Source organism: Garra rufa, chromosome 23 (genome assembly GCF_049309525.1).
Source record: "Garra rufa chromosome 23, GarRuf1.0, whole genome shotgun sequence".
NCBI lineage: Eukaryota > Metazoa > Chordata > Actinopteri > Cypriniformes > Cyprinidae > Garra > Garra rufa.
In genome coordinates this window covers 8,320,399-8,345,243 of record NC_133383.1, presented here as the reverse complement: position 1 = coordinate 8,345,243, position 24,845 = coordinate 8,320,399, and the positions used below count along the sequence as shown (strand labels likewise).

Genomic DNA, 24,845 nt, shown 5'->3' with positions numbered 1-24,845 from the left:
AGCAAGTTAACAAATACGCACATGCAAGCGTGATCCATTTGAAAGTGATTGTTCATATGGGCTGTAATCAGAATAGAAAATGTCATTCTCCATCGCAGATGGGCGACCCTTGTCTCTCGAGGAGGTGTGGAACAACGTTCATCCGAACTATAGACAGAGACTACGGCAGGGACCCTGGGACACGCTGACCCAACAGGTAACTTGTGTGTGACATCATGACATCATGAATTTGTTGATGGGTTTTGTAATTTTTTAAAAGGGTTAAATAATTCAAGCAACTTTGTCAAAAGTACTACATATATACAATTTTTTTTAAAGTATCCATGATTTCAAATTTTCGGTCATTTCCATATTGACATGCAATTTTGTGGTAGTTTATTATTGTCAAATCATTGATTTCAAATCTACTCTACTTAAATGGCATGTCACATAAACTAAGGTGGCTTTTACACTGTCATTAAAGAGAATTCTGTGTATAAAGACTTGCAGGTTGCAATGGATATAAGTAGTGATCGACAGAAATGAATTTTTTAACCGATATGCAGAACCGATAACGATACCGATTATTTGCATTTTTTTGTGCCCGATAACCTATATGCAGAACCAATATCAATACCGATTATTTGCATGTTTTGTGCTCGGTAACCGATATCAATACCCATACCGATTATTTGCATGTTTTGTGTCCGATAACCGATATGCAGAACCGATACCGTTACAGATTATTTGCATGTTTTGTGTTCGGTAACCGATATGCAGAACCGATGTCCATACCGATTATTTGCATATGCAAAACTGATATCGATACCCATACCGATTACTGGTCCTTCTCAAAAAATTAGCATATTGTGATAAAGTTCATTATTTTCTGTAATGTACTGATAAACATTAGACTTTCATATATTTTAGATTCATTACAACACAACTGAAGTAGTTCAAGCCTTTTATTGTTTTAATATTGATGATTTTGGCATACAGCTCATGAAAACCCAAAATTCCTATCTCAAAAAATTAGCATATTTCATCCGACCAATAAAAGAAAAGTGTTTTTAAAACAAAAAACGTCAACCTTCAAATAATTATGTTCAGTTATGCACTCAATACTTGGTCGGGAATCCTTTTGCAGAAATGACTGCTTCAATGCGGCGTGGCATGGAGGCAATCAGCCTGTGGCACTGCTGAGGTGTTATGGAGGCCCAGGATGCTTTGATAGCGGCCTTAAGCTCATCCAGAGTGTTGGAACTTGCGTCTCTCAACTTTCTCTTCACAATATCCCACAGATTCTCTATGGGGTTCAGGTCAGGAGAGTTGGCAGGCCAATTGAGCACAGTAATACCATGGTCAGTAAACCATTTACCAGTGGTTTTGGCACTGTGAGCAGGTGCCAGGTCGTGCTGAAAAATGAAATCTTCATCTCCATAAAGCTTTTCAGCAGATGGAAGCATGAAGTGCTCCAAAATCTCCTGATAGCTAGCTGCATTGACCCTGCCCTTGATAAAACACAGTGGACCAACACCAGCAGCTGACATGGCACCCCAGACCATCACTGACTGTGGGTACTTGACACTGGACTTCAGGCATTTTGGCATTTCCCTCTCCCAAGTCTTCCTCCAGACTCTGGCACCTTTATTTCCGAATGACATGCAAAATTTACTTTCATCCGAAAAAAGTACTTTGGACCACTGAGCAACAGTCCAGTGCTGCTTCTCTGTAGCCCAGGTCAGGTGCTTCTGCCGCTGTTTCTGGTTCAAAAGTGGCTTGACCTGGGGATGTTTCTACTCCAGACTCAGTCCACTGCTTCCGCAGGTCCCCCAAGGTCTGGAATCAGTCCTTCTCCACAATCTTTCTCAGGGTCCGGTCACCTCTTCTCGTTGTGCAGTGTTTTCTGCCACACTTTTTCCTTCCCACAGACTTCCCACTGAGGTGCCTTGATACAGCACTCTGGGAACAGCCTATTCGTTCAGAAATATCTTTCTGTGTCTTACCCTCTTGCTTGAGGGTGTCAATGATGGCCTTCTGGTCGGCAGTCTTACCCATGATCGCGGTTTTGAGTAATGAACCAGGCTGGGAGTTTTTAAAAGCCTCAGGAATCTTTTGCAGGTGTTTAGAGTTAATTAGTTGATTCAGATGATTAGGTTAATAGTAGGGATGCACCGAAAGGAAAATTCTTGGCCGAAACCGAAAAAGAGGAAACCAAGGCCGAAAACCGAAACACCGAAAGAATTATGCCAATTATTAGTACCATTGCATTTATGGCTATGACTGTGTACTAATTTGACTAAAATCAAGGCATTGCAATTGCATAAATTAATATTAAAGTTTCAAAGAATAAATCAGTTATATTAATTTAAACAATTATTATCAATCAAGTATTATATTACTTAAATAACATATACATATATTTTACTGCCTTTGTTAAAATTGTTTAAATTTTTATAACACATTATCCATCATATATATCATATATCTACACATGTCTATTTGTAAATTCTGCTTTAGTAAACAGCAACCTGTATATTATGTTCAAATCTACCTGCAATTTACATTATAATTAATAGCAACCTGTATATTGTGTTCATCTATTTATACATTCTAATTGTAGTTAATTATCATCTGTAAATTATGCTCACAGTACTTCATCTGTAAATATTATCCATAGCTTCCCCTGTACATATCTCCTATAAGTGCACTTATAACTAGGTGTATCCCTAGTTAATAGCTCGTTTTGAGAACCTTTTCATGATATGCTAATTTTTTGAGATAGGAATTTTGGGTTTTCATGAGCTGTATGCCAAAATCATCAATATTAAAACAATAAAAGGCTTGAACTACTTCAGTTATGTTGTAATGAATCTAAAATATATGAAAGTCTAATGTTTATCAGTACATTACAGAAAATAATGAACTTTATCACAATATGCAAATTTTTTGAGAAGGACCCGTATTTGCATGTTTGTGCCCCAGAACCAATATTGACACCCATACTGATTATTTGCATGTTTTGTGCCCGATAACCAATATGCAGAACCGATATCAATACCGATACCGATTATTTGCATGTTTTGTGCCCAATAACCAATATGCGATACAGATTATTTGCATGTTTTGTGCCCAATAACCGACATGCGATACAGATTATTTGCATGTTTTGTGCCCGATAACCAAAATGCAAAACCGATATCGATACCCATACTGATTATTTGCATGTTTTGTGCCCGATAACCAATATGCAGAACCGATATCAATGCCGATACCGATTATTTGCATGTTTTGTGCCTAATAACCAATATGCAGAATCAGTGTCAATTATTTGCATGTTTTTTGCCCAATAACCGATATGCGATACAGATTATTTGCATGTTTTGTGCCCGATAACCAATATGCAAAACCGATATCGATACCCATACTGATTATTTTCATGTTTTGTGCCCGATAACCAATATGCAGAACCGATATAAATACCGATACCGATTACTTGCATGCTTTGTGCCCGATAACCAATATGCAGAACCGATAACTATATCCATACCGATTATTTGCATGTTTTGGGCCCGAGAACCAATATCCAGAACCAATATTTAATTACTGTTATAAAGTAAATAAATGACTGAGTGAAGTAAGTGCATACTTCACTTTGATTTTTCCTCCTTTCAGTCATCTTTAAAAAATGCTGAAAATTAGAAGTCTTTCATATTAAAGTTAATCTTCATGTTACAACAATAAACATTTTATTTATAAAAAGCGTCAGCTGCAACACTAACAAGCAAAATAAATGTTAGATGTCTAATGTTTTCAAATGGAGAAAATAAATGAAGAACAGGAGTCATATCAACTTCATTTTAAACTACAGTTTTAGTAGGTTTATAAGCTGTTTAATATAAAGAGTGAAGAATAATTCACTGGATAATGGTAATTCACTGAATAATATTCTCTGGAATATTGAAATATAATAAACTAAACATCAACTTGTGTGTTATATCAGAATTACTGTTTTTCTTGACAAAGCGCTGTTTATCTATGCATTTACACAGAACTATATTCAAACTGCAATCACTTCCGGAGATAGTAAATAATTAATTTCCATAGAGGTGTATTATTTAGATGTGTGTTAGCGAAATAATGGTTATATAGTTAATGTTAATATAATTTAGGGTGTTTTAAACAAGTGAATCTTGTTCAAAGTCGCTTGCGTTGGCCGTGCTGGAGCATTTCAAGCATCAACCCAGAGAGTGAACAGCAATATTAACGCGACTTCACAAGACTAATGATGAGCATATAGACAACAGAGAGACAATTAAATTCAGCGCTTTCATTTGCAACACGCGCTCATTCATGGCTGTATTATTTAATTCATGCAAAGTTACGTCTTTTTTGGGACAGGACTTGATGGATTATTTTAGCCCACGTGACTCCGACTTCATGAGACTAATGATGAGCACATAGACAACAGAGAGAGAATTAAATTCAGCACTTTCATTTCCAACATGTGCTCGTTCATGACTGTATATTATTTAATTCAGGCAAATTTACGTCTTTATTGGGGCAGGACTTGACACATTATTTTGTGACTCTGTAAGTTCACTAAAGGGACACGGTTAGCTTCTTGCTAGCTGTAGCCTGTTACATTGCAGTACATAAGATTTCTCTTACCACATAAACAGAGTAAAGTAAAGGAGAGATGACTGCACAGACAATGGCGAATGATTTACAGATCCTAAGCACCACTAACAAGCATCTAATCTTGTAAAATGTGTAGTACTGTGTAAAAGTACTGCCGCTGTAGTATAACGTTACACAGAGCACGTGCAATCGCAAATCTCAAAACTGAAAGTAAAAAGCGATCGTGCATTCAAAACGGCAGTTTCAATGCCCTGTGTGAGCTACTGAAATGAGCCGCTCTGTGAAACAGCCTATCAGAGCAGAGCTCATCATTATTATTCATAAACCTTCCAAATAAGGTAATAACAGACCATTTCATTCTAGGGACAAATCCAAGGGTTTTAAATAAACTTGTAAAACTATTTTTGGAGAATTTTTGCCCTTACCTAAGCCATATACCTTCTATGTAGACATCAGAGAACAATTTAAAAATTTTGTATCAATGCATTCTATGGCACCTTTAAATATCGGGAAAAATATCGGTAAATCGATATATCGGTCGATCTTTAGATATAAGTGTAGGCCTAAACCAAATGGCGTACCATCTATTTTCCCTACAAGGAGTCTAAATGCCCCTGAATATCAAGTGAAATCTGCACTGAGAAACTTCTTCTGTGGCTGTGGCATCATGACAAACATCAGCATGTTTACATCCTGCCAGGATGGCATCTAGTGTTTCTTGTCTCTGCCATTTGTAAGCTTGTGTTGGGGTAAAAATAGCAACTGGTAGCGCATTGAGTGCGACCATTTTACATTATCAAATAATGGCGCCCCATAGTCCAAAATATGTGTAAAACAATGGATTTTTTTTAAATCGTAAAAGGTAAATCTTTCATGGGTTTTCTATGTTATACAAAGCCATAAAAGTCTTAATACCTAGTGTTCCCTTCAAAAGACTCAGGCAGTTTTACTTTTGTGCATCAAAACTTGGAGCTGAACTGCGATTGGTTAGTTTGTCAATCAGATGGCTGTTCCTGTCTTAGTGGGCGGTTCTTGGCGAGAATGAGCTGTGATATGGATCAGACTTTACGCCAATAGCTGGCATTCCCTCCTTGTAGATCTCCTGGAGCGTTTGGAAAAACTGACTCCGGCTGTTTGCTGCTGCTCTGCTTCAGGCTGTGAGGGATGCAGAGCAGTAGGCGTGATTACAGGGAGATATTGAATGGAGAGAGTGGAAAAATAAATGCAGAAAAAGGCTGATTAGAGGAAGTGTGGGATATTAGAGAAAAGGGACGTCAGTAATAGCAGAGGGAGAGACTCGGGAAGGGTTGAGGGTCTCGAGGTTCTCTGGAGATGGAACATTGCCGCATCTGACGCAGGTAAACATGAGTGACTCACATCAAGGCCTTACGAGCAGTGACGCCAATGGACTCTCTCTCTTTATCGCTCGCTCAGTCGCTCGCTTTCCTCTCTGTTTTTGTCCTCTTATATCTCTCGGTCTCCTCTTTATCTGCCCAATTTTCTTAAACCCAAATCGCATTCTTAGCATAGCCAATAATGGAGGTAGCAAAGTAGATTAGGACAACACAGAACACTTCTCTCTTGAGGACACAATACGGCCCCAGACGGATGACTGTTAACATGTAGCCTGAGACTGCATTCTTAAAATTAAACTATGGAAGCCCATCTCTGCCATGAAATAAAAACAAATAAAATTCTGACTTGTTCTCTTGCAATTGTAAGGAAAAACTGAGATATAAAATGACCTATTATATATTATATATATTTTTATTCTGTGGCAAAACAAAATAAAAATCTAAATTCGGAGGAAAAAAGTCAGAATTTAAAGATTTAAATTCACAGTAGTTAAAGTAGCAATAATCTTTTTTTATTCTTTGGCAGAAACAAAACAACAGTGAACTCAGAATTTGTAGAAAATGTGTCAAAAGTGCTTGATAATTCAGTATTGCGGGATGTAAAAATTGTAAGGAAAAGTCAGAATTCTGAGTTTGTTTCTCGCAGTTCAGAAAAAAAGTCAAAATTGTGAGATATAATGTCTGAATTGTGAGATATAAACTCAGAAATGTGTGATAAAAGTCACAATTACCTTTTATTATTTTTTATTCCGTGGTGAAAACAAAAAACAATTGTGAGATGTAAACTCCGAATTTTCAGAAAACATGTCAGAAGTGCGTGACAATTCAGAAATGCGAGATGTGAAAATTGTAAAAGTTTGTTTCTCACAGTTCAGAAAAAAAAATGTCTAAACTGAGAGACAGAATGTCTGAATAGTGAGATATAAACTCAGAATTTTGTGATAGGAGTCTCAGTTACCTTTTATTATTATTTATAACATGACAAAAATGAAAAAAGTCAGAATTGCAAGTTTTAAACTCACAATTGTAATATAAAAAGTTAGAATTGTGAGATAAAAAGTTGCAATAATCTGTTTTTTTTTATTCTGTGATAGAAACAAAACAATAATTGTGAGATGTAAACTTAGAATATTCAGAAAATATGTCAAAAGTGCATGATAATTCAGAATTGTGGGATGTAAAAATTGTAAGGAAAAAGTTGTTAGTTGTTTAATTATTATTTTATTCCATGACGAAAAAAAAAGAGATGTAAACTCAAAATTTTCTGAAAATGTGTCGAAAGTACACAATAATTGAATATTGTGAGATGTAAAATTTTATAGAAAAAAGCTAGAACTCTAAAATTGTCTCGCTGATTTTTTTTTTATTCCGTAGTGGGAAATAAAACAACATTCGCGAGATGTAAACTTAGATTTCTCTGAAAACATGTCAGAAGAGTATGATAATTCAGAATTGTGAGATGTAAAAATTATAAGGAAAAAGTTAGAATTCTGAAATTGTTAGAGAGAAAAAAGTCCCAATTGCGAGATATACCCCCGGTTTCACAGACAAGGCTTAAGCCTAGTCCTAGACTAAAATGTAAGTCTGAGCTGTTTCAACTGAAACAAAATTGCACTGATTGATCTTAAAATATATCAGTGCCTTTTGTTTTGTCTCTAGATGCACACCAGTAATGTTTTTTTTCTAAGCATGTTTATAATAATTACTTTAATGTCCTACTTGAACTATGGCCTAATCCTGGCTTAGTCTAAGCCCTGTCTGTGAAACCGGGCCATAATGTCTGAATTGTGAAATATAAACTCAGAATTGTTTGATAAAAGTAAATAAAAAAAAAAAAAAATGTAATTACCCTTTATTATTATTTATTCCATGAAAACAACAAAAAAAACATAATTGCGAGATGTAAACTCACAATTATGAGAAAAAAGTTAGAATTGTGAGAAAAAAGTAGCAATAACCATTTTTTTTATTCTGTGGTGAAAACAAAACAACAATTGCGAGATGCAACTCAGAATTTCCAGAAATGTGTCAAAAGTGCATAATAATTTAGTATTATGAGATTAAAAAAAGTCAGAATTCTGAATTTGTTTCTCACAGTTCAGAAAAAAAGTCAAAATTGCAAGATATAATGTCTGAATTGCAGGATATGAACTTAGAATTGTGTGATAAAAAGTTGCAATAACCTTTTATTATTTTTATTCCATGACGAAAAAAAACTGAATTGCGAGATGTAAACTCAGAATTGCAAGATTTTGCAAGCCAACATTCTTGAACAGCAAATCAGCATATTAGAATGATTTCTAAAGGATAATGTGATACACGCAGAATGTGTCCCATGATTTGTTCCGGAGTTGTTTGATTTGGTTCATTCACAGTTGTTTTCTGGAATCTGTGCGTGCTTTACACACAACCCATAAAGACATGTGACGTATGGATGTGAGATGTAATGCAACGCGTACGTTTCAGTAAACTGAAACTAACCTGATTAACAATCTGTTAATCGGGCTCTGCCCAATCGCCGCCTTATTCCACTTTGCACATATTTTTTTGTCGTGAAGAGTCGTAGGGTAACGTGCATCATCACTACAACGCTGCCTTTATGGTTCTGGCTTTTGTTCACACAGAGCTCGTTCCCGTAATTTTCCAGAATCAGCGCGCATTGTGAAAGGGGCTTTACTAAAGCAACAGTTATGTAGCTTACTGCATTCGGTGTTTGAAAAAGAAAAAACATTAATGATCATTCTGAAATATTGTTTAAGTATCAGCAGGCTAGGCTCTCTCTATGGCTCTGGGCTCGGCTAAAGCAGACATGACCGTAGTTACCTGTGATTGGCCTGGCTGTGCGTCACTCAGAAAACAACAGGCCAATCAGAAGAGAGGCTCATGAATATTAATTAGATGGGCCAAAATCGACCTGTTTTTGACAGAGCTCCTAAAAAAGGAGCTGTAAAAATATATTGAGATGGATTTTGGCACTTATACCGCAAATATATATTCTCAAGGACATCAACAACTAAAATAAACCTCCAGAAATGTGTACAATATGGGATCTTTAAAATAGAAAACAGTTATTTTAAATAGTAAAAATATTTGACAATTTTTGGAAGTGGTTTAACTGGTAGTGTGTGTATATATATATATTACAGAAGTGTCTATTTCAACAAAACAACACTTTGAATGCAGTGTTTAGCGTCCACATTCACAACAGTTTTGTGTGCATAGTGATTCAGTCTGTTCTCCCATGAGGCCTGTAGATGAAGTCATGATAATTGACTAACCGAGCTGGAATCGTGCCGCAGTATAGGAGCACGACAGCACCGCTATTCACAAATAAGCTGAAAAAGTCCAACTCTATACCGCTGATGCTAACAGTGAGGTGTCGTCGAGGGAATTTGAAGAGTCAGCACGTCTTTGGTGCTTGAACGGTAACAGAGCAATGCATCCAGACAGTTGATGTTGTGAATTTTAATGCGGATGGTGACAGTGCATTGAGGTTGTTTTTATTTGCAGAGTAGAGGAGATTTTTTTGTTGCGGTTTTGGATGACTGGATTAAAACGGTGCTTACTGACAGCAAAGTTTATATCCAAAAGTGGTGCCTTCGGACATCCAAGTGCACACTTTTACACCAATGTACCACTAAAAATCAGTTAATGCAGTTCACCCTTCGCCAGGAGCTTGATTGACAAAATCTTGCTAGGTTGTGTTAGTAACTATATTAGCTTCTGTTGTTTGTATATTTATTCCAGTATACTTTTTATTTGGAGTTACAGGGCTGAGAGCACAATGACAAATATGATAAACTTGCAAGTTAATAGTTTCAAGACTTTAATAATAAAAAATTTCTTTACATTATAATGGTAGTAAGAGAAAAATGGTAAACGTCAAAAGATCCCGGCGTTTAAGAGAGCCTTCGAATGTTAATTATATAATCACTTCAGATGTTTCTTCTCACAGATCCATTTAAACATGTTAGTACATTCATAATCAGCCCATCGTGTTAAATGAGTGACAGCACAGTTCTCTTTTATATGTCCATTGGGCTCGCCGAGCCACCAGAACCTGCATCAAGAAATCAGCATTAGATGTTCAGCGCTGCTTTCTGTCTGATACGATACTGTGTGAATAATTTCTTACATAATAATCAGTTCAATTCAGTGATTTCTCACCCAGAGGTCAGTGTACTGCCATCAACCCATGTCCATGTGCCTTCCACATCACTGTCAGTCAGACCAATCCAGGTTTGAACTCCGCAGGAAATTTTCTTGACAAAATCCTGACAAGATGAAGAAAAAAAGAAATTATATCAAACACTTAGCAAACTGACCCCTCACAAACAACACATAGTATTCAGACCCTTTGTTGTGACACTCATATATTTAACTCAAGTGCTGTCCATTTCTTCTGATCATCCTTGAGATGGTTCTACACCTTCATTTGAGTCCAGCTGTGTTTGATTATACTGATTGGACTTGATTAGGAAAGCCACACACCTGTCTATATTAGACCTTACAGCTCACAGTGCATGTCAGAGCAAATGAGAATCATGAGGTCAAAGGAACTGCCTGAAGAGCTCAGAGACAGAATTGTGGCCAAAGTTACAAAACAAAAAAAAATCTACTTCACTTAAGGTTCCTAAGAGCCTTAAAAATGAAAAAAAAAAAAAGGAAGACGGTTGGGACGACCGAAACCCTTCCTAGAGCTGGCCGTCCGGCCAAACTGAGCTATCGGGGGAGAAGAGCCTTGGTGAGAGAGGTATAGAAGAACCCAAATATCACTGTGGCTGAGCTCAAGAGATGCAGTCGGGAGATGGGAGAAAGTTGTAGAACGTCAACCAGTCACCAGTCGGGGCTTTATGGCAGAGTGGCCTGACGGAAGCCTCTCCTCAGTGCAAGACACATGAAAGCCTGCATGGAGTTTGCTAAAAAACACCTGAAGGACTCCAAGATGGTGAGAAATAAGATTCTCTGGTCTGATGAGACCAAGATAGAACTTTTTTGGCTTAATTCTAAACGGTATGTGTGGAGAAAACCAGGCACTGCTCATCACCTGTTCAATACAGTCCCAACAGTGAAGCTTGGTGGTGGCAGCATCATGCTGTGGGGGTGTTTTTCAGCTGTAGGGACAGGACGACTGGTTGAAATCGAGGGAAAGATGAATGCGGCCAAGTACAGGGATATCCTGGACGAAAACCTTCTCCAGAGTGCTCAGAGCATCAGACTGGGCCAAAGGTTTACCTTCCAACAAGACAATGACCCTAAGCACACAGCTAAAAGAACGAAGGAGTGGCTTCACAACAACTCCGTGACTGTTCTTGAATGGCCCAGCCAGAGCCCTGACTTGAACCCAATAGGCTATATGTTAAACGTCACCTGACCAACCCCGGAAAACAGGTCTCATTGCTTCCGCTTGTCGGAGAACGTGTTAATAGCCGTAATAAATAATGGCGATATCGACAGACTTTTAAGGTAATCAGTTAAACAAGCCAGCTGTTTATTGTGGACGTTTCATTCGATATTTATATATAAATGTTAGTGAAAAGAATAAAAATGTAAAACTTTTATATATCAATCCACATATGTGATGGACATTGGTTATGATCATTTTTAGTGTCTACTTTGAATGAATCTTGAGTAAATCATGTTCATATTTAAAGAGGGATATGCAAAACGCGTGAACCGGAAGCAACGAGACCTGTTTAGCAGAAAACGTAAGCCTGTTGGGCATAACCGCCATTGAGCATCTCTGGAGAGACCTAAAAATGGCTGTCCACCAACGTTTACCATCCAACCTGACAGAACTGGAGAGGATCTGCAAGAAGGAATGACAGAGGATCCAGGTGTGAAAAACTTGTTGCATCTTTCCCAAAAAGACTTATGACTGTGTTAGATCGAAAGGGTGCTTCTACTAAATACTGAGCAAAGGGTCTGAATACTTAGGACCATGTGATATTTCAGTTTTTCTTTTTTTAATAAATCTGCAAAAATGTTAACAATTCTGTGTTTTTCTGTCAATATGGGGTGCTGTGTGTACATTAATGAGGAAAAAAAAGGAACTTAAATGATTTCAGCAAATGGCTGCAATATAACAAAGAGTGAAACATTTAAGGGGGTCTGAATACTTTCCGTACACACTGTATATATAGCTGCTACTGTATATATGATTGTATGTAAATGTAAATTTAGCTCACTTCTGGTTACACGTGTCCCCAAAATATGGTTAAGGACCTTTCACTTACATGTTTTTCGCTGTTTTCAATGATCACTAGATCTGCTCCTCTCTCAGTGCAGTAGCTTCTGCTCTCAGTCCAGTTCTTCGTCTCATTGGAAACATAGTAAAGACTGAATTGGTAGTAAATCCATCCATCTGTGAACATCAGCTTTTTATTGTCACTCACAAAAATTAAACAGCCCATTTTTACATGTTGGGGCTGGCTAAAAAAACTATTCTCGTTTTTACAAAACGATATCGATTCTTGAATCCCAAGAATCAATTAGTCTAGCCTGTTTTCATTTTATGAATGGAACATTCTAGCGCACCTCATATCCAATAAATCGCAATAAGCTTTGTGAATTATTGCTTTTGTATGAAACAAAGTCTCAGATTTCAAATTCTGTCCATTTTATTAAAATATTCAGACAATAAATGGAGCGCAGTGTTAGTTCTGGCAGGTCATGTTAGTCAAGCTCGCATCAGCTGATGCTCAGCTGATCGACGTCTACCTGTAGGAATACAACGCCAATCATAATTCCCTTTACAAGGTCTGTTCAATCATTATTCAGCAGCTATCACCCACCTACATCCCCAGCTCCTCCTCTTATCAAGTAAGGACTTGGCTTGGATATTTCTTGTTGAGTCAGACCACTGAAGTTTGTTATAATCACTTAGAACATTGATGATATCTGCTACATTTAATATATATGTTGGTTCTGTTCTGTTTATCCTATAGGGGGGTTATTTATGCTCTCCCTGCTCTTATCCATGCTAGGCTGTGCTAGGAGTGTTTGCCCAGAACAGAACCATACCCCCAACCTAAAATGTATGCTTATTGTAAGTTATTTGACGATAGTAGTCCTGTAAGAAATGCCATTTTGGCACTGTTCAATGTGGAGTGACAGATTGCTGTAGAGTTTAAGAGAAGCAGCACCGTGAACAGATGGTCATCATCTCTGCTTTTTCAGCATGAAATAAACATGAATAAACATCCGAAGCTATGTTAAAAGAAAGAGTACAAGAGTTACCAAAATACAATTATGTAATTGTCATTTTATCATTATAAAAACTTAATTGAGAGTAATTTAAGTGTTTGTACAAATCAGTTAATTTTAGCCTTCAATATTATAGTAATGTAGTACCAATTGTCTCTCTTGTGTATTTTACACCTGCTTTTTTTTCCTTGAGAAAATGTGGCATGTACTGTGCCTGATGATATACAGTTCAAGTCAAAAGTTGTACACCTTGCAGAATTTCAAAATGCTAATCATTTTACAGAAATGAGGGATGATGCATATAATTTTTTTATTAAGTACTGACCTGAATAAGATATTTCACTTAAAAGACATTTACATATAGTGCACAAGAGAAAATTATAGTTTTGTAGATTAAATCTAAAAAATATAATATAAAAATGACCCTGTTCAAAAGTTTACATACACTTGATTCTTAATACTGTGTTGTGACCTGAATGATCCATAGCTGTGTTTTTTTTTTTTTTTTTGTTTAGTGATAGTTGTTCACGAGTCCCTTGTTTGTCCTAAACAGTTAAACTGCCCGCTGGTCTTTAGAAAAATCTATTACTGCCCTTCAGAATCTACAGAAGATAATGACATGTTTCCCAGAAGACAAAACCAGTTAAATTAACCCTGATCTACAAATTCAAAAGGTTTACATCCCTGGCTCTCAATGCATTGTGTTTCCTTCTGGAGCATCAGTGAGCATTTGAACCTTCTGTAATAGTTGTATATGAGTCCCTCAGTTGTCCTCAGTGTGAAAAGATGGATCTCAAAATCATACAGTCGTTGTTAAAAAGGATTAAAATATACAAAAATGCTGAAAAACCAAAGAAAGACAAACAAGGGACTCATAAACAAAATTCGCTAACCAAAAAAAAAACAGCTGTACATCATTCAGGTTAACACTTGAACGGGGTCATTTTAATAAATTAAACTATTATTTTCTCTTGTGGACTATATGTAAATGTCTTTTATGTAAAATAACTTATTCGCGTCAGTACTATGAATGAATGAATGAATGATGCATTTATATAGCGCTTTCATTGTGTATTGCCGTACACCCAAAGCGATTTCCAGTCAGATGGGGAGGGGGTCCTCTCCTCAACCACCACCAGTGTGCAGCATCCACTTGGATGATGCGACGGCAGCCACAGTACAACGGCGCCAGTGCGCTCACCACACACCAGCTACAGGTGGAGAGGAGAGAGTGATATAGCCAATTTAATGAAGATAACTAGATAAAAATAACATGCATTTTCTATGATCCCTCCTATTTTAGTTAAATAATTAACATTTTGCAGATTCTGCTAGGTGTATGTAAACTTTTGACCTCAACTGTATATCCAAAATAATCAATATTGAATCGAATTGTGAAATTTGTGGCAAAACCCAACTAAATATATCTCTAGCATTGAATATTTGTGTGGTTTTAGTGTAGTTGAAGAATACCTTGAAAAAACTTTGTCAGTTCATGTTTCTCTTGAATTAGCTGTACGTTTACTTGAATCAAGTTGGTAATCTTGGTTAGTAGCTGATCTCTCTCTTCTGCGAAGTTGGTATTGTTGGTTAGTTGTCTCTCTCGAGTGAAGATAACACACAGCACTAAGATTGCCATCAGCAGAAGAACACACAGCAGCAGCAAACACACTTCAGCTGCTCTGGAGCTTCTCATCTTCGCGCAATCACTTCCTGACGGTGAACAAACATGACTTTATTCTCTTTATTTATTCATTTATATAACAGCACACAGCAACTGAAAACATACAAACTGAGCGATAAGTCATTATTGGTCAAATTTGTGCTAATATGTAATATATTCATAATTAATCTCAGTACCTGTAAGTTCTGATGACTGGGTTCTTGTTGCGTTATCAGTTGCGTTGTCAACGTTTATGTACATATCATCATCCACTTTTCCATCTTCTTGGTGCATTTTGGCAGGTTGAACCCTTTTCTGTAATTTTCTATAGTTTCGGTGTCGTCAAGAACACTAGTTTCTGTTGTGTTCCTCATCTGTGGCCAGTATTTATACAGAAAGGAGCTTCATCTGCAACAATGCTTGATTTGTTAAATAAGGTTCAATTGCATATATTATCACACAATCACTTCCCTCAGATTTTGAGATATACCACTGATACATTTCCTCAAAAAACATAATGACCATTAATGAACAATCATGGCACAGTTTGTATGTGTAAAGCCATCAGGTGATGTTGAAAACCTTCAATGTTCGATGAGCTTCAGGATGTTACTTCAGGTTGGATTGTGTTGAACAACATATTCTTAGATATCATCAGTGATTGATTTATTTTTTATCTTCTCTGTCTTTTCTGTATTTTCATTTACACTTTTTGACAGTTTCGGTGTAGTAAAGAGGCTCACAAACTAACACTAGTTTCTCTCTCCTGGGGTGTGTTTTGCTCTTTATCTTTGTTTGGTAAGTTTTTCAAGTTTTTATGCATACAGGAACTGTTTTGTGGAAATTTTTCAAGTATTTGTGCAGAAAGGAACTTTGGCTCACCACAGAAAGAAAACTGGAAATATTTATTTAAACAATGTGGATTGTGATCATTTAAATGAGATTCAAATGCATTTATTATCACAGATACACTCAGCGTCTTTATGTGTATAGTCTTTAGAGGCTTGCACATCACTTGCTACACTAAAAATAAAGGTTTCAAAAGTTTTTTTTTGCAGTGATGCCACAGAACCATTTTTGGTCCCCCAAATAACCTTTCTGTGAAATGTTCCTAAAAGCACCATTTTAAAGAACATTTTTCATGGTTTGAAAGTATATAAATTTGTATTTTTCTTAAAAAAATTACAGATCATTTCACTAGATAAGACCCTTATTCTTCAACTGGGATCGTGTAGAGCTCTTTGAAGCTACATTGAAATTGCAATTTGGACCTTCAACTTGTTGGCCACCACTGAAGTCCACTATATGGAGAAAAATCCTGAAATGTTTTCTCAAAAAACCTTAATTTCTTTTTAACGATTCCTGTGAATAACACACAAGTAATAACTGAAGACTGGTCAGATGGAATAATGTCTTTTAATATTAACTTTGCAACATTCCAGTGCAAAAATCAATATTAAAACTTAGGGCTGGTAAAGTAAATGCATTGCAAAATCAAGAAATGTTTCTGCATATATTTTTAGATTTTCCAAATGCATCGTGAGTCTCTCTAGAATTGATTCTGAGTAAAGCTGCAAAATGATTAGTCGCAATTAATCGATTCAAAATAAAAGTGTATGTAAACATGTGTGTGTACTGTGCATATATATATATATATATATATATATATATATATATAGGGTTTTTTTCTTCAGAATATTGGTATCTATTTGTATGTAAACACTTGTATAGAATTTATATTATATATAAATATAAATATTTTACATATAAATCTAACATATGTTTCCTTAATATATACATGTATATGTGTGTGTATTTATATATACATAATAAATATACACAGTACACACATAAATAGTATGCATAAACCATTATTTTGAATCGATTAATCGTGACTAATCGTTTAACAGCTGTAATTCTGAGCTTAGATTTTAACATCAGATGACACTGCATGCTTTAGAAACAGCTGTACTCTGCTTGCTTCCAATTCTTTACACACACTTGAACCTAAAATAATCATTCATAAAGATCAATCCGAAAAGGCTGAAGCAAATTACGAGGGTGTTTACAATAATCTCACATCATAAAGCCTGAAGTGCAATTACATTAGGGTTGGCAGGTTTTCACAACAAAAACCCACACAAAACCAATTTTCTGAGTTTTTTGCTACTCAAAACCAGCCCAAAAGTAGCCCAATTGCATTTCGAGGGGGGTCCCCTAGTAAAATTTGCATTCCAGTGGATAAATATCACATTATTGGGGTTGCGTCAACCCATGGACATGAAAAACAACCTGTGGCAACATTGTTAAAATAACCCAATTTTGTGGGAAAATGGTGGACTTGCACAAGCACTCTTCTTCGCGAGTATTTGAGTGTGTGGTTAAAAACTAGATAAAAGCGCCACCTGCGGTTAAAAAAGCTCAGAATCGATTCCGGAGAGAATCACAGTGCATTTGGAAAATCTCAGAATCTATCCACGAATCATGATGCATCAGTTTATCATCACAGCCCTGATAAAACTTGAACTTGGAAGAGCAGCTTTTCACTGTACTGTTTGGTTTTGTACGGGCGGCATTTTAGATATTCATATCACATATAGAAACTGAGGACACGAGTACATTGGCAAATTGATGCTAATTTGATTCTTGTAAAAAGGGTCTCTTTTTCTGTGAACTTGTTTGTGGAGTGCATCACAAAAATAACATTTTATTCACATCCTTGCAGAATAAAAGTATTAATTTCTGTCAAAAAAAGAATGAAAAAAATATACTGTCCCCAAATGTTTGAACAGTAGTGTATATTCTTACAAAAAAAAAGGTTACATCAGGTTATGGAAGTTAAAGGAGAAGTTCACTTCCACAATAAAAATGTACACATAATGTACTCACATCCTTGTCATCCAAGATGTTCATGTCTTTCTTTCTTCAGTCGATAAGAAATTGTGTTTTTTGAGGAAAACATTTCAGGATTTCTCTCCATATAGTGGACTTCTATGGTGCCCCCTAGTTTGAACTTCTGAAATGCAGTTTAAATGCAGCTTCAAGGGGCTCTAAACGATCCTAGCCAACGGGGAAGGGTCTTATCTAGCAAAACAATCGGTTATTTTCTAAGCAAATTGACAATTTATATACTTTTTAACCTCAGAGCATCTTGTTTAACGATCGTCGTTTAACAAGCGTCTTGTCTAGCTCTGCGTGAACTCTGTGTATTCCTGTTCAAAACAGTGTCAAAATGTCAATGTCAAAAAATCTTATTTTCTCCAACTTCAAAATCAGTACCAACAGAAATACCAACACTGTGTTTACAAAGTGAATGTGCAAAGAAGATCAAACACCTTTTACAAAAAAACGGTAAAACAGCAATATGGGGCGATTTTGAATTTGGAGGAGAAAATGAGATGGGAATTTTTTCAACCTCCCTAACTGTCTTGAACTGGATTACACAGAGTTCATGCAGAGCTAGACAAGACCAGCATTTGAGGTTAAAAAGTATATAAATCATAATTTGTTTTTAAAAATGACTGATCGTTTCACTAGATAAGACCCTTCTTCCTCGGCTGTGATCATTTAAAGCCCTTTGAAGCTGCATTTAAACTGCATTTTTGAAATTCAAACTCACTGGCACCATAGAAGTCCGCTATATCTTGAAATGTTTTTCTCAAAAAAATCATCATTTCTTTACGACTGAAGAATAAAAGACATGGACATCTTGGATGACAATGGGGTGAGTAAATTATCTGTTAATTTTTGTTCTGGAAGTGAACTTATCCTCTAAATTGATTGCAAAAGTTGTTTCTTGTTGATTCAAGAGGGAAGCTTAGAAGTTGTATATCGTGTTCGGCCACTGTTTCTCTGCATTTGCTCCAAACCTCTTCCTTCTTCAAATGCTCCATAATAATCTGTGTGATGGTGTGGTCCTGGTCTCTCTGGTGTGGCATTATGGGATAGGACATTCCCCCATCTCCGCTGTGCATGAGTGCCCTCCAGTGTGCGAGACTCACTCCAGAGCGGCTCAGCAGGGTGCCAATGAAGCCCATGTGTCGCACGGCAGATTTGCTTAAGTCTGCCTCGTAATTTTCTTTTTAATTTATCCGAAGCTTTGAGCGTAATTGAATTCGGTTAGTGAAAAGTATCGTGTGACTAGTTAATATTGAGTTAAGATGGAAAAACACATGTTGTGGCATTGGTTTAATGTCGGCGTTACAGCGTGTGACAGTGAAAACCTGTTCCTAATAAAAAATGAGGTCAGAATAGACATTAACAAAGAACTGAACGATGTGTGTCTGTGTGTGTGTAGGAACATCCTTTACTGGGCCAAGCGTTTTTCATGCTTCATCCATGTCGCACTGAGGAGTTTATGAAACCTGCTCTGGATTTGGCACAGGCTGAAAACAAGTGAGTTTTTCCCTGCTGCAGCTTTGGTCGTCATGCATTATGTGAAATGAATATTCTGGGTTCAGTGCATGTTTACATTTACATTTATCTCACGCTATTTTCCAAAGCCACTTACAGTACTTTGCATGTAGGGTAAACAAGCTCATACATGGCTTGGGAATCAAACCCTTAACCTTGGTGTTGCTAGCGTCATGTTTTACTGTTTGACCTCGGTCAACACATATAAGACATGTTGTTGATTACCATGAAAACTATATATGTGACCTTAGACCACAAAACCAGTCTTAAGTAGCATGGGTATATTTGTAGCAATAGCCAACAATACATTGTATGGGTCAGAATTATATATTTTTTTCTTTTATAACAAAAATCATTAGGAAATTAAGCAAATATCATGTTCCATGAAGATATTTTGTAAATGTCCTACCGTAAATATATCAGAACTAATAATTTAAGTGTTTAAATAAAAAAAAAATACTTTCTGTGTAAATCAACAGTACACTTTTAATACAAGGTTTATTTAATCTAGAAATGTTCCTTTTAATATTTTAAAATGGTGTTATGTCATCTCATAGTGTTATATCTGTCTAATTTAGCTTTTAATAAATGTTAATTATTAGATCTGGCATATCCATCTATTTACATTGAAGAAAAAATATATTTGGTCCTCTACTACTGATTTTGTACGTTTGCCCACTGACAAAGAAATGATCAGTCTATAATTTTAATGATAGGTTTATTTGAACAGTGAGAGACAGAATAACAAAAATATCCAGAAAAACACATTTTTAAAAAGTTATAAATTGATTTGCATTTTAATGAGTGAAATAAGTATTTGAACCCTTCACAAAACATGACTTGGCAAAACCCTTGTTGGCAGTCACAGAGGTCAGACGTTTCTTGTAGTTGGCCACCAGGTTTGCACACATCTCAGGAGGGATTTTGTCCCACTCCTCTTTGCAGATCCTCTCCAAGTCTTTAAGGTTTTAAGGCGGAGGTTTGGCAACTCGAACCTTCAGCTCCCTTCAGACTAGAGACCTGCGCGGGACGGATTTTTCAGTCCCGCTCCCGCCCGCTCCCTCAAGAATTTGTCCCGCGCCCGCCCGCTCCCGCAGAAATATACGTTATCTCGTCCCGCTCCCGCCCGCGACATTCATGATCTGTCCCGCTCCCGCCCGCAAAAGCCCGCATAAAATTAATCTATATTGATTTTTTCTGTACATCGATTGAATTTACATGAAACAGTTCTGTAACATCTTGTAAGTTCCACTAGACCCCAGCATAAACGCTCTGGATAAAATATGTGTTATTTAGACTAGGCATCAACATTCACAAACCACTGTTATTCTTAACAAAAAAGCAAACATGAGCTATGCGTGCATCCACGGCAGAATGCAAACAAACAAGGCTCCTTTAAAGCTGACATCTCAGTACATACGCGATCTCATAAAGCTCTTATAACACAATGGATATTATGCACAATTAATCTTTCATACATGTCTACACTTTGAGTGTTGTAATTTGTAAGCACCCAATATTCAGCACTGTTCAATACTTTTGAGCAGTGAGTGGATTTTAACTTAAACACCACTGATTGGCGATGCGCTCCAGAAATCAGCAGATGACTACATTGCTCACACTTCAAACAAGTTTTAAACCGAAACTGCCTATTCTTGCGCTTACTGATCATATTTATGTTGTTCTTGCTGCTTTTGTGCAATAGATGAATAACAATTTTTTGTTTTTAGATATTTTATGTTTAGATATTTCTATTTTGCGGGAGTCCCGCGAATCATTTTATTTTCCCGCATCCCGCACACACACGAGTCTCTACCCGCCCGCACCCGCACTCGCCCATCAAGTTTTGTCCCGCGCCGCACTCTGTTGCGTTGGGTCCCGCGGGTCCCGCGGTACTCCCGCGGGATTGCAGGTCTCTACTTCAGACCTTCAGACTGGCTAGGCCACTCCAAGACCTTAATGTGCTTCTTTTTAAGCCACTGCTTTGTTGCCTTGGTCGTTGCTTTTAGGTCATACCTATCCACGTCCCATTTTCAATGCCCTGGGTGGCTTTAATGCCCTGGCCCTGATGGTACATTGCCCCATCCATCGTCCCTTTGATGCGGTAGTTGTCCTGTCCCCTTATCAAAGAAACACCCCCAAAGCATGATCCACCTCCATGTTTGATGTTGAGTTGATGCCAAAGAGCATGATTTTGGTCTCATCTGACCACAACACTTTCTGTCATGATCGGGGCTGTGGGTTTTCCCTCAGCCACCTGAGGTCGCTGTTCTGGCACTGCACTCCCTTGATTGTTTCACCTGTCTTTGTCATTAGCACTGATCACCCACATCTGTTCACTATCAGGACTATAAGTATCCTCACTGCTCATTCCGCATTCATGTCTGCATTGTCTTTAGTTTGGTTTGTTTTATGTGTTCTTGATATTCTGGCTTTTTGATCATGTTCTTGGTTTTGTTTATTTTTGGTTCAGTTGAGTATTTGTGCCGTGTTGGCCTTTTGTTTGTTTAGTTTTGTTATTATCATTAAAAGAATCTTTACCTGCATTTGGACCCAGACCTCATCAATCTCTACCGTGACAACTTTCATCCAGTTCTCCTCTGAATCATTGTGAACACACTCTGAACACATGTGTTTTCTTGAGCAGGGGGACCTTGCTGGTGCTAGAGGATTTTAGCCCTTCACAACGTCATGTGTTACCAATTGTTTTCTTGGTGACTATGGTCCCAGCTGCCTTGAGATCATTGAAAAGATTCTCCCATGTAGTTCTGGGCTGATTCCTCACCGTTCTCATGATCATTGAAACTCCACGAGGTGTGATCTTGCATGGAGCCCGAGACCGAGGGAGATTGACAGTTATTTTGTGTTTCTTCTGTTGTCACCTTCTCACCAAGCTGCTTGCCGATGGTCTTGTAGCCCATTCCAGCCTTGTGTAGGTCTACAATCTTGTCCTTGACATTCTTGGACAGCTCTTTGGTCTTGGCCATGATTGATTGCTTCTGTGGACAGGTGTCTTTTATTCAGGTAACAAACTGAGATTAGGAGCACTCCCTTTAAGAGAGTGCTCCTAATCTCAGATCGTAACCCATATAAAAGACACCTGGGAGACATAAATCTTGTTGATTGATAGGGGGTCAAATACTTATTTCACTCATTAAAATGCAAATCAATTTATAACTTTTTTGAAATACATTTGTCTGGATTTTTTGTTATTCTGTCTCCGACTGTCAAAATAAACCTACCAGTAAACTCATAGACTGATCATTTCTTTGTCAGTGGGCAAGCATACAAGATTAGCAGGGGATCAAATAATTGTTTTCCTCACTGTAGCTAGTAAGATGTGACTGGATATAATCATTTCTTAAAGGCACAGTTCACCCAAAATTGAAAATTGCCCCATGGTCTACTCACCCCAAAGCCATCCTAGCTATATTTCACTTTTTTCTTTCACACGAATACAATCAGAGTTATATAACTAAATGTCCTGGCTCTTTCAAGCTTTATAATGGCAGTGAATTGGTGTTGATATATTGAAGCCCAAAAAAGTGCATTCATCCATCATAAAAAATACTCCACATGGCTCCAGGGGGTCAATAAAGACCTTCTTAAGCGAATCAATGCGTTTGTGTAAGAAAAATATCAATATTTATAACTTTATAAACCTTAATCTCTGTTGTACACGCATTCATGAGAGCGTGGGTATCGCGAGAACCAAGTTTTGTTTACAGCAAAGGAAAACCAGTCTCCTCTTGGATTATATTGAAATCATCTGACAATTTTCTTTACAAATCTTCGTTTCTTACTTCTGATTCATGACCAGTGCTTTGCTCTTTCCTCTTACCTCTGCACATCTAGATCTGTGTTCGTTACTCTATGCCTACGTCCACGTCATCCGCTGGAATGCCACTCTCTCATAAACGCTTGTGCAACAGTAGAACTACAAACTAGAGATTACGCTTCAAAAAGTTTTAAATATGGATATTTTTTCTTGCACAAACACATTGTTTCACTTCAGAAGGCCTTTATTAACCCTCCAGAGCCATATGGAGCACTTTTTATGATGGATAGATGCACTTTTTTGGGCTTCAAAACCTCAGCACCTATTCACTACCATTATAAAGCTCGAAAGAGCCAGGGTGTTTTTTAATATAACTCTGATTGTATTTGTCTGAAAGAAGAAAGTCATTGACACCTGGGATGACTTGAGAATGAGTAAATCATGGGGCAATTTTAATTTTTGGGTGAACTATCCCTTTAATTCGCAGCATTTCAATATGGGTAGATGCTCTGATTATCTCATCTGTTCTCAGGAGGGTGAACTATATCGTGACTTGGCTCAGTGTTGTCGGACCCGTCGTCGGACTGGACGTCCCTTTGAGCTACAGCACCGAGGTGTCTGCTCCAGACTGAATCGCCTCTGCTTTGACCTGCTCTGATCTTCCTGTCTCTCTCAGACTCCACGGACCTAGAGAATGCGAGAAGGACATGCCCTGGCTTCAGAAGTCTTGTTAGCAATGCTTGAACATTCAAGACACCAAGTCCACAAGTCTCAAGAAGGCTCTTCATTTTTTAATAAACTGCACTAACCTCATTCATACACTGCTATTAGTAAGATTTGTATTCATTAAGGATGCATTAAATTGATCATATTTAACAGTAAAGACATTTATAATGTGACAGATGTTTTAAATTAATGCTGTTATTTTGAACTTTCTGTTCACCAAGGTGTCCTCACAAAAATATCAATTGTTTTCAACATTGATAATAATAATAATAAATGTTACTTGAGCAGCAAATCAGCATTTTAGAATTATATCTAAAGAATCATTTGACAGTTAAAGACTAGAGTAATGATGCTGGAAATTCAGCTTTGAATCACAGGAATAGATTATATTTTTAAATATATTCAAACAGATATTAGCTACTTTAAATTGTAATAATATTTCACAATGTTACTGTTTTTACTGTATTTTTAGTACAATAAATGCAGCCTTGGTGAGCAGAAGAGACTTCTTTCAAAAACATTAAAAATCTTATTGGTAGTGTATACAAAATTAAAGATACTGTAATTTATTTTATGGATTACCAACCATAAAATATCCATATTATCTGACAGAAATCACTGAAAAGCTCTGAGAATGATGTTAGCATTCCCATTTATCCCACTTGGAGTTTTTCAGATGATACATGCACTGCTGTAATCATTGTTGATGGGAAAATTATTTAAATTCAGGGATATGTACAGTATGTGACAATATCATCAAATTAAAAAGACAAACAATGGTTTTCTCTGCTACCATTTATTTTTTGCATTTTGAAAGCACTGTAAAAATCTCAGTGCAGGCATATGGAGGATTGCTATTCAAACATTAGCCTGGAAGTCTTTGTCTTCAGCGGCGTAGGTAGGTGTGTGTGTGTGTGTGTGTGTGTGTGTGTGTGTGTGTGTGTGACTCAATATATTTTCCCTCACTGGTCGGGTATTGTGAAGCACGCGGCTGCGTTTGGCCTATTTTTGACATTTTAGAGGCCTGAAATCAAGCTACAGCATGATTTGTATAACCTTGCATCTAATAAGCAAAGTAAATAGT

General features: G+C 37.0%; 1 protein-coding gene across 1 annotated transcript in view; it reads left to right on the top strand.

Moving 5' to 3' along the window:
- atg10 (ATG10 autophagy related 10 homolog (S. cerevisiae)) overlaps positions 1-24,540 on the top strand; it is a 44,442-nt gene extending 19,902 nt beyond the window's left edge. The window contains exons 5-7 of the mRNA XM_073830069.1: positions 99-196; positions 19,142-19,239; positions 23,568-24,540. Coding sequence (XP_073686170.1) covers positions 99-196; positions 19,142-19,239; positions 23,568-23,667 — 296 coding nt within the window. The 3' untranslated portion in view covers positions 23,668-24,540. The remainder of the gene's footprint in view (positions 1-98; positions 197-19,141; positions 19,240-23,567) is intronic.
- The last annotated feature ends 305 nt before the right edge of the window (positions 24,541-24,845 follow it).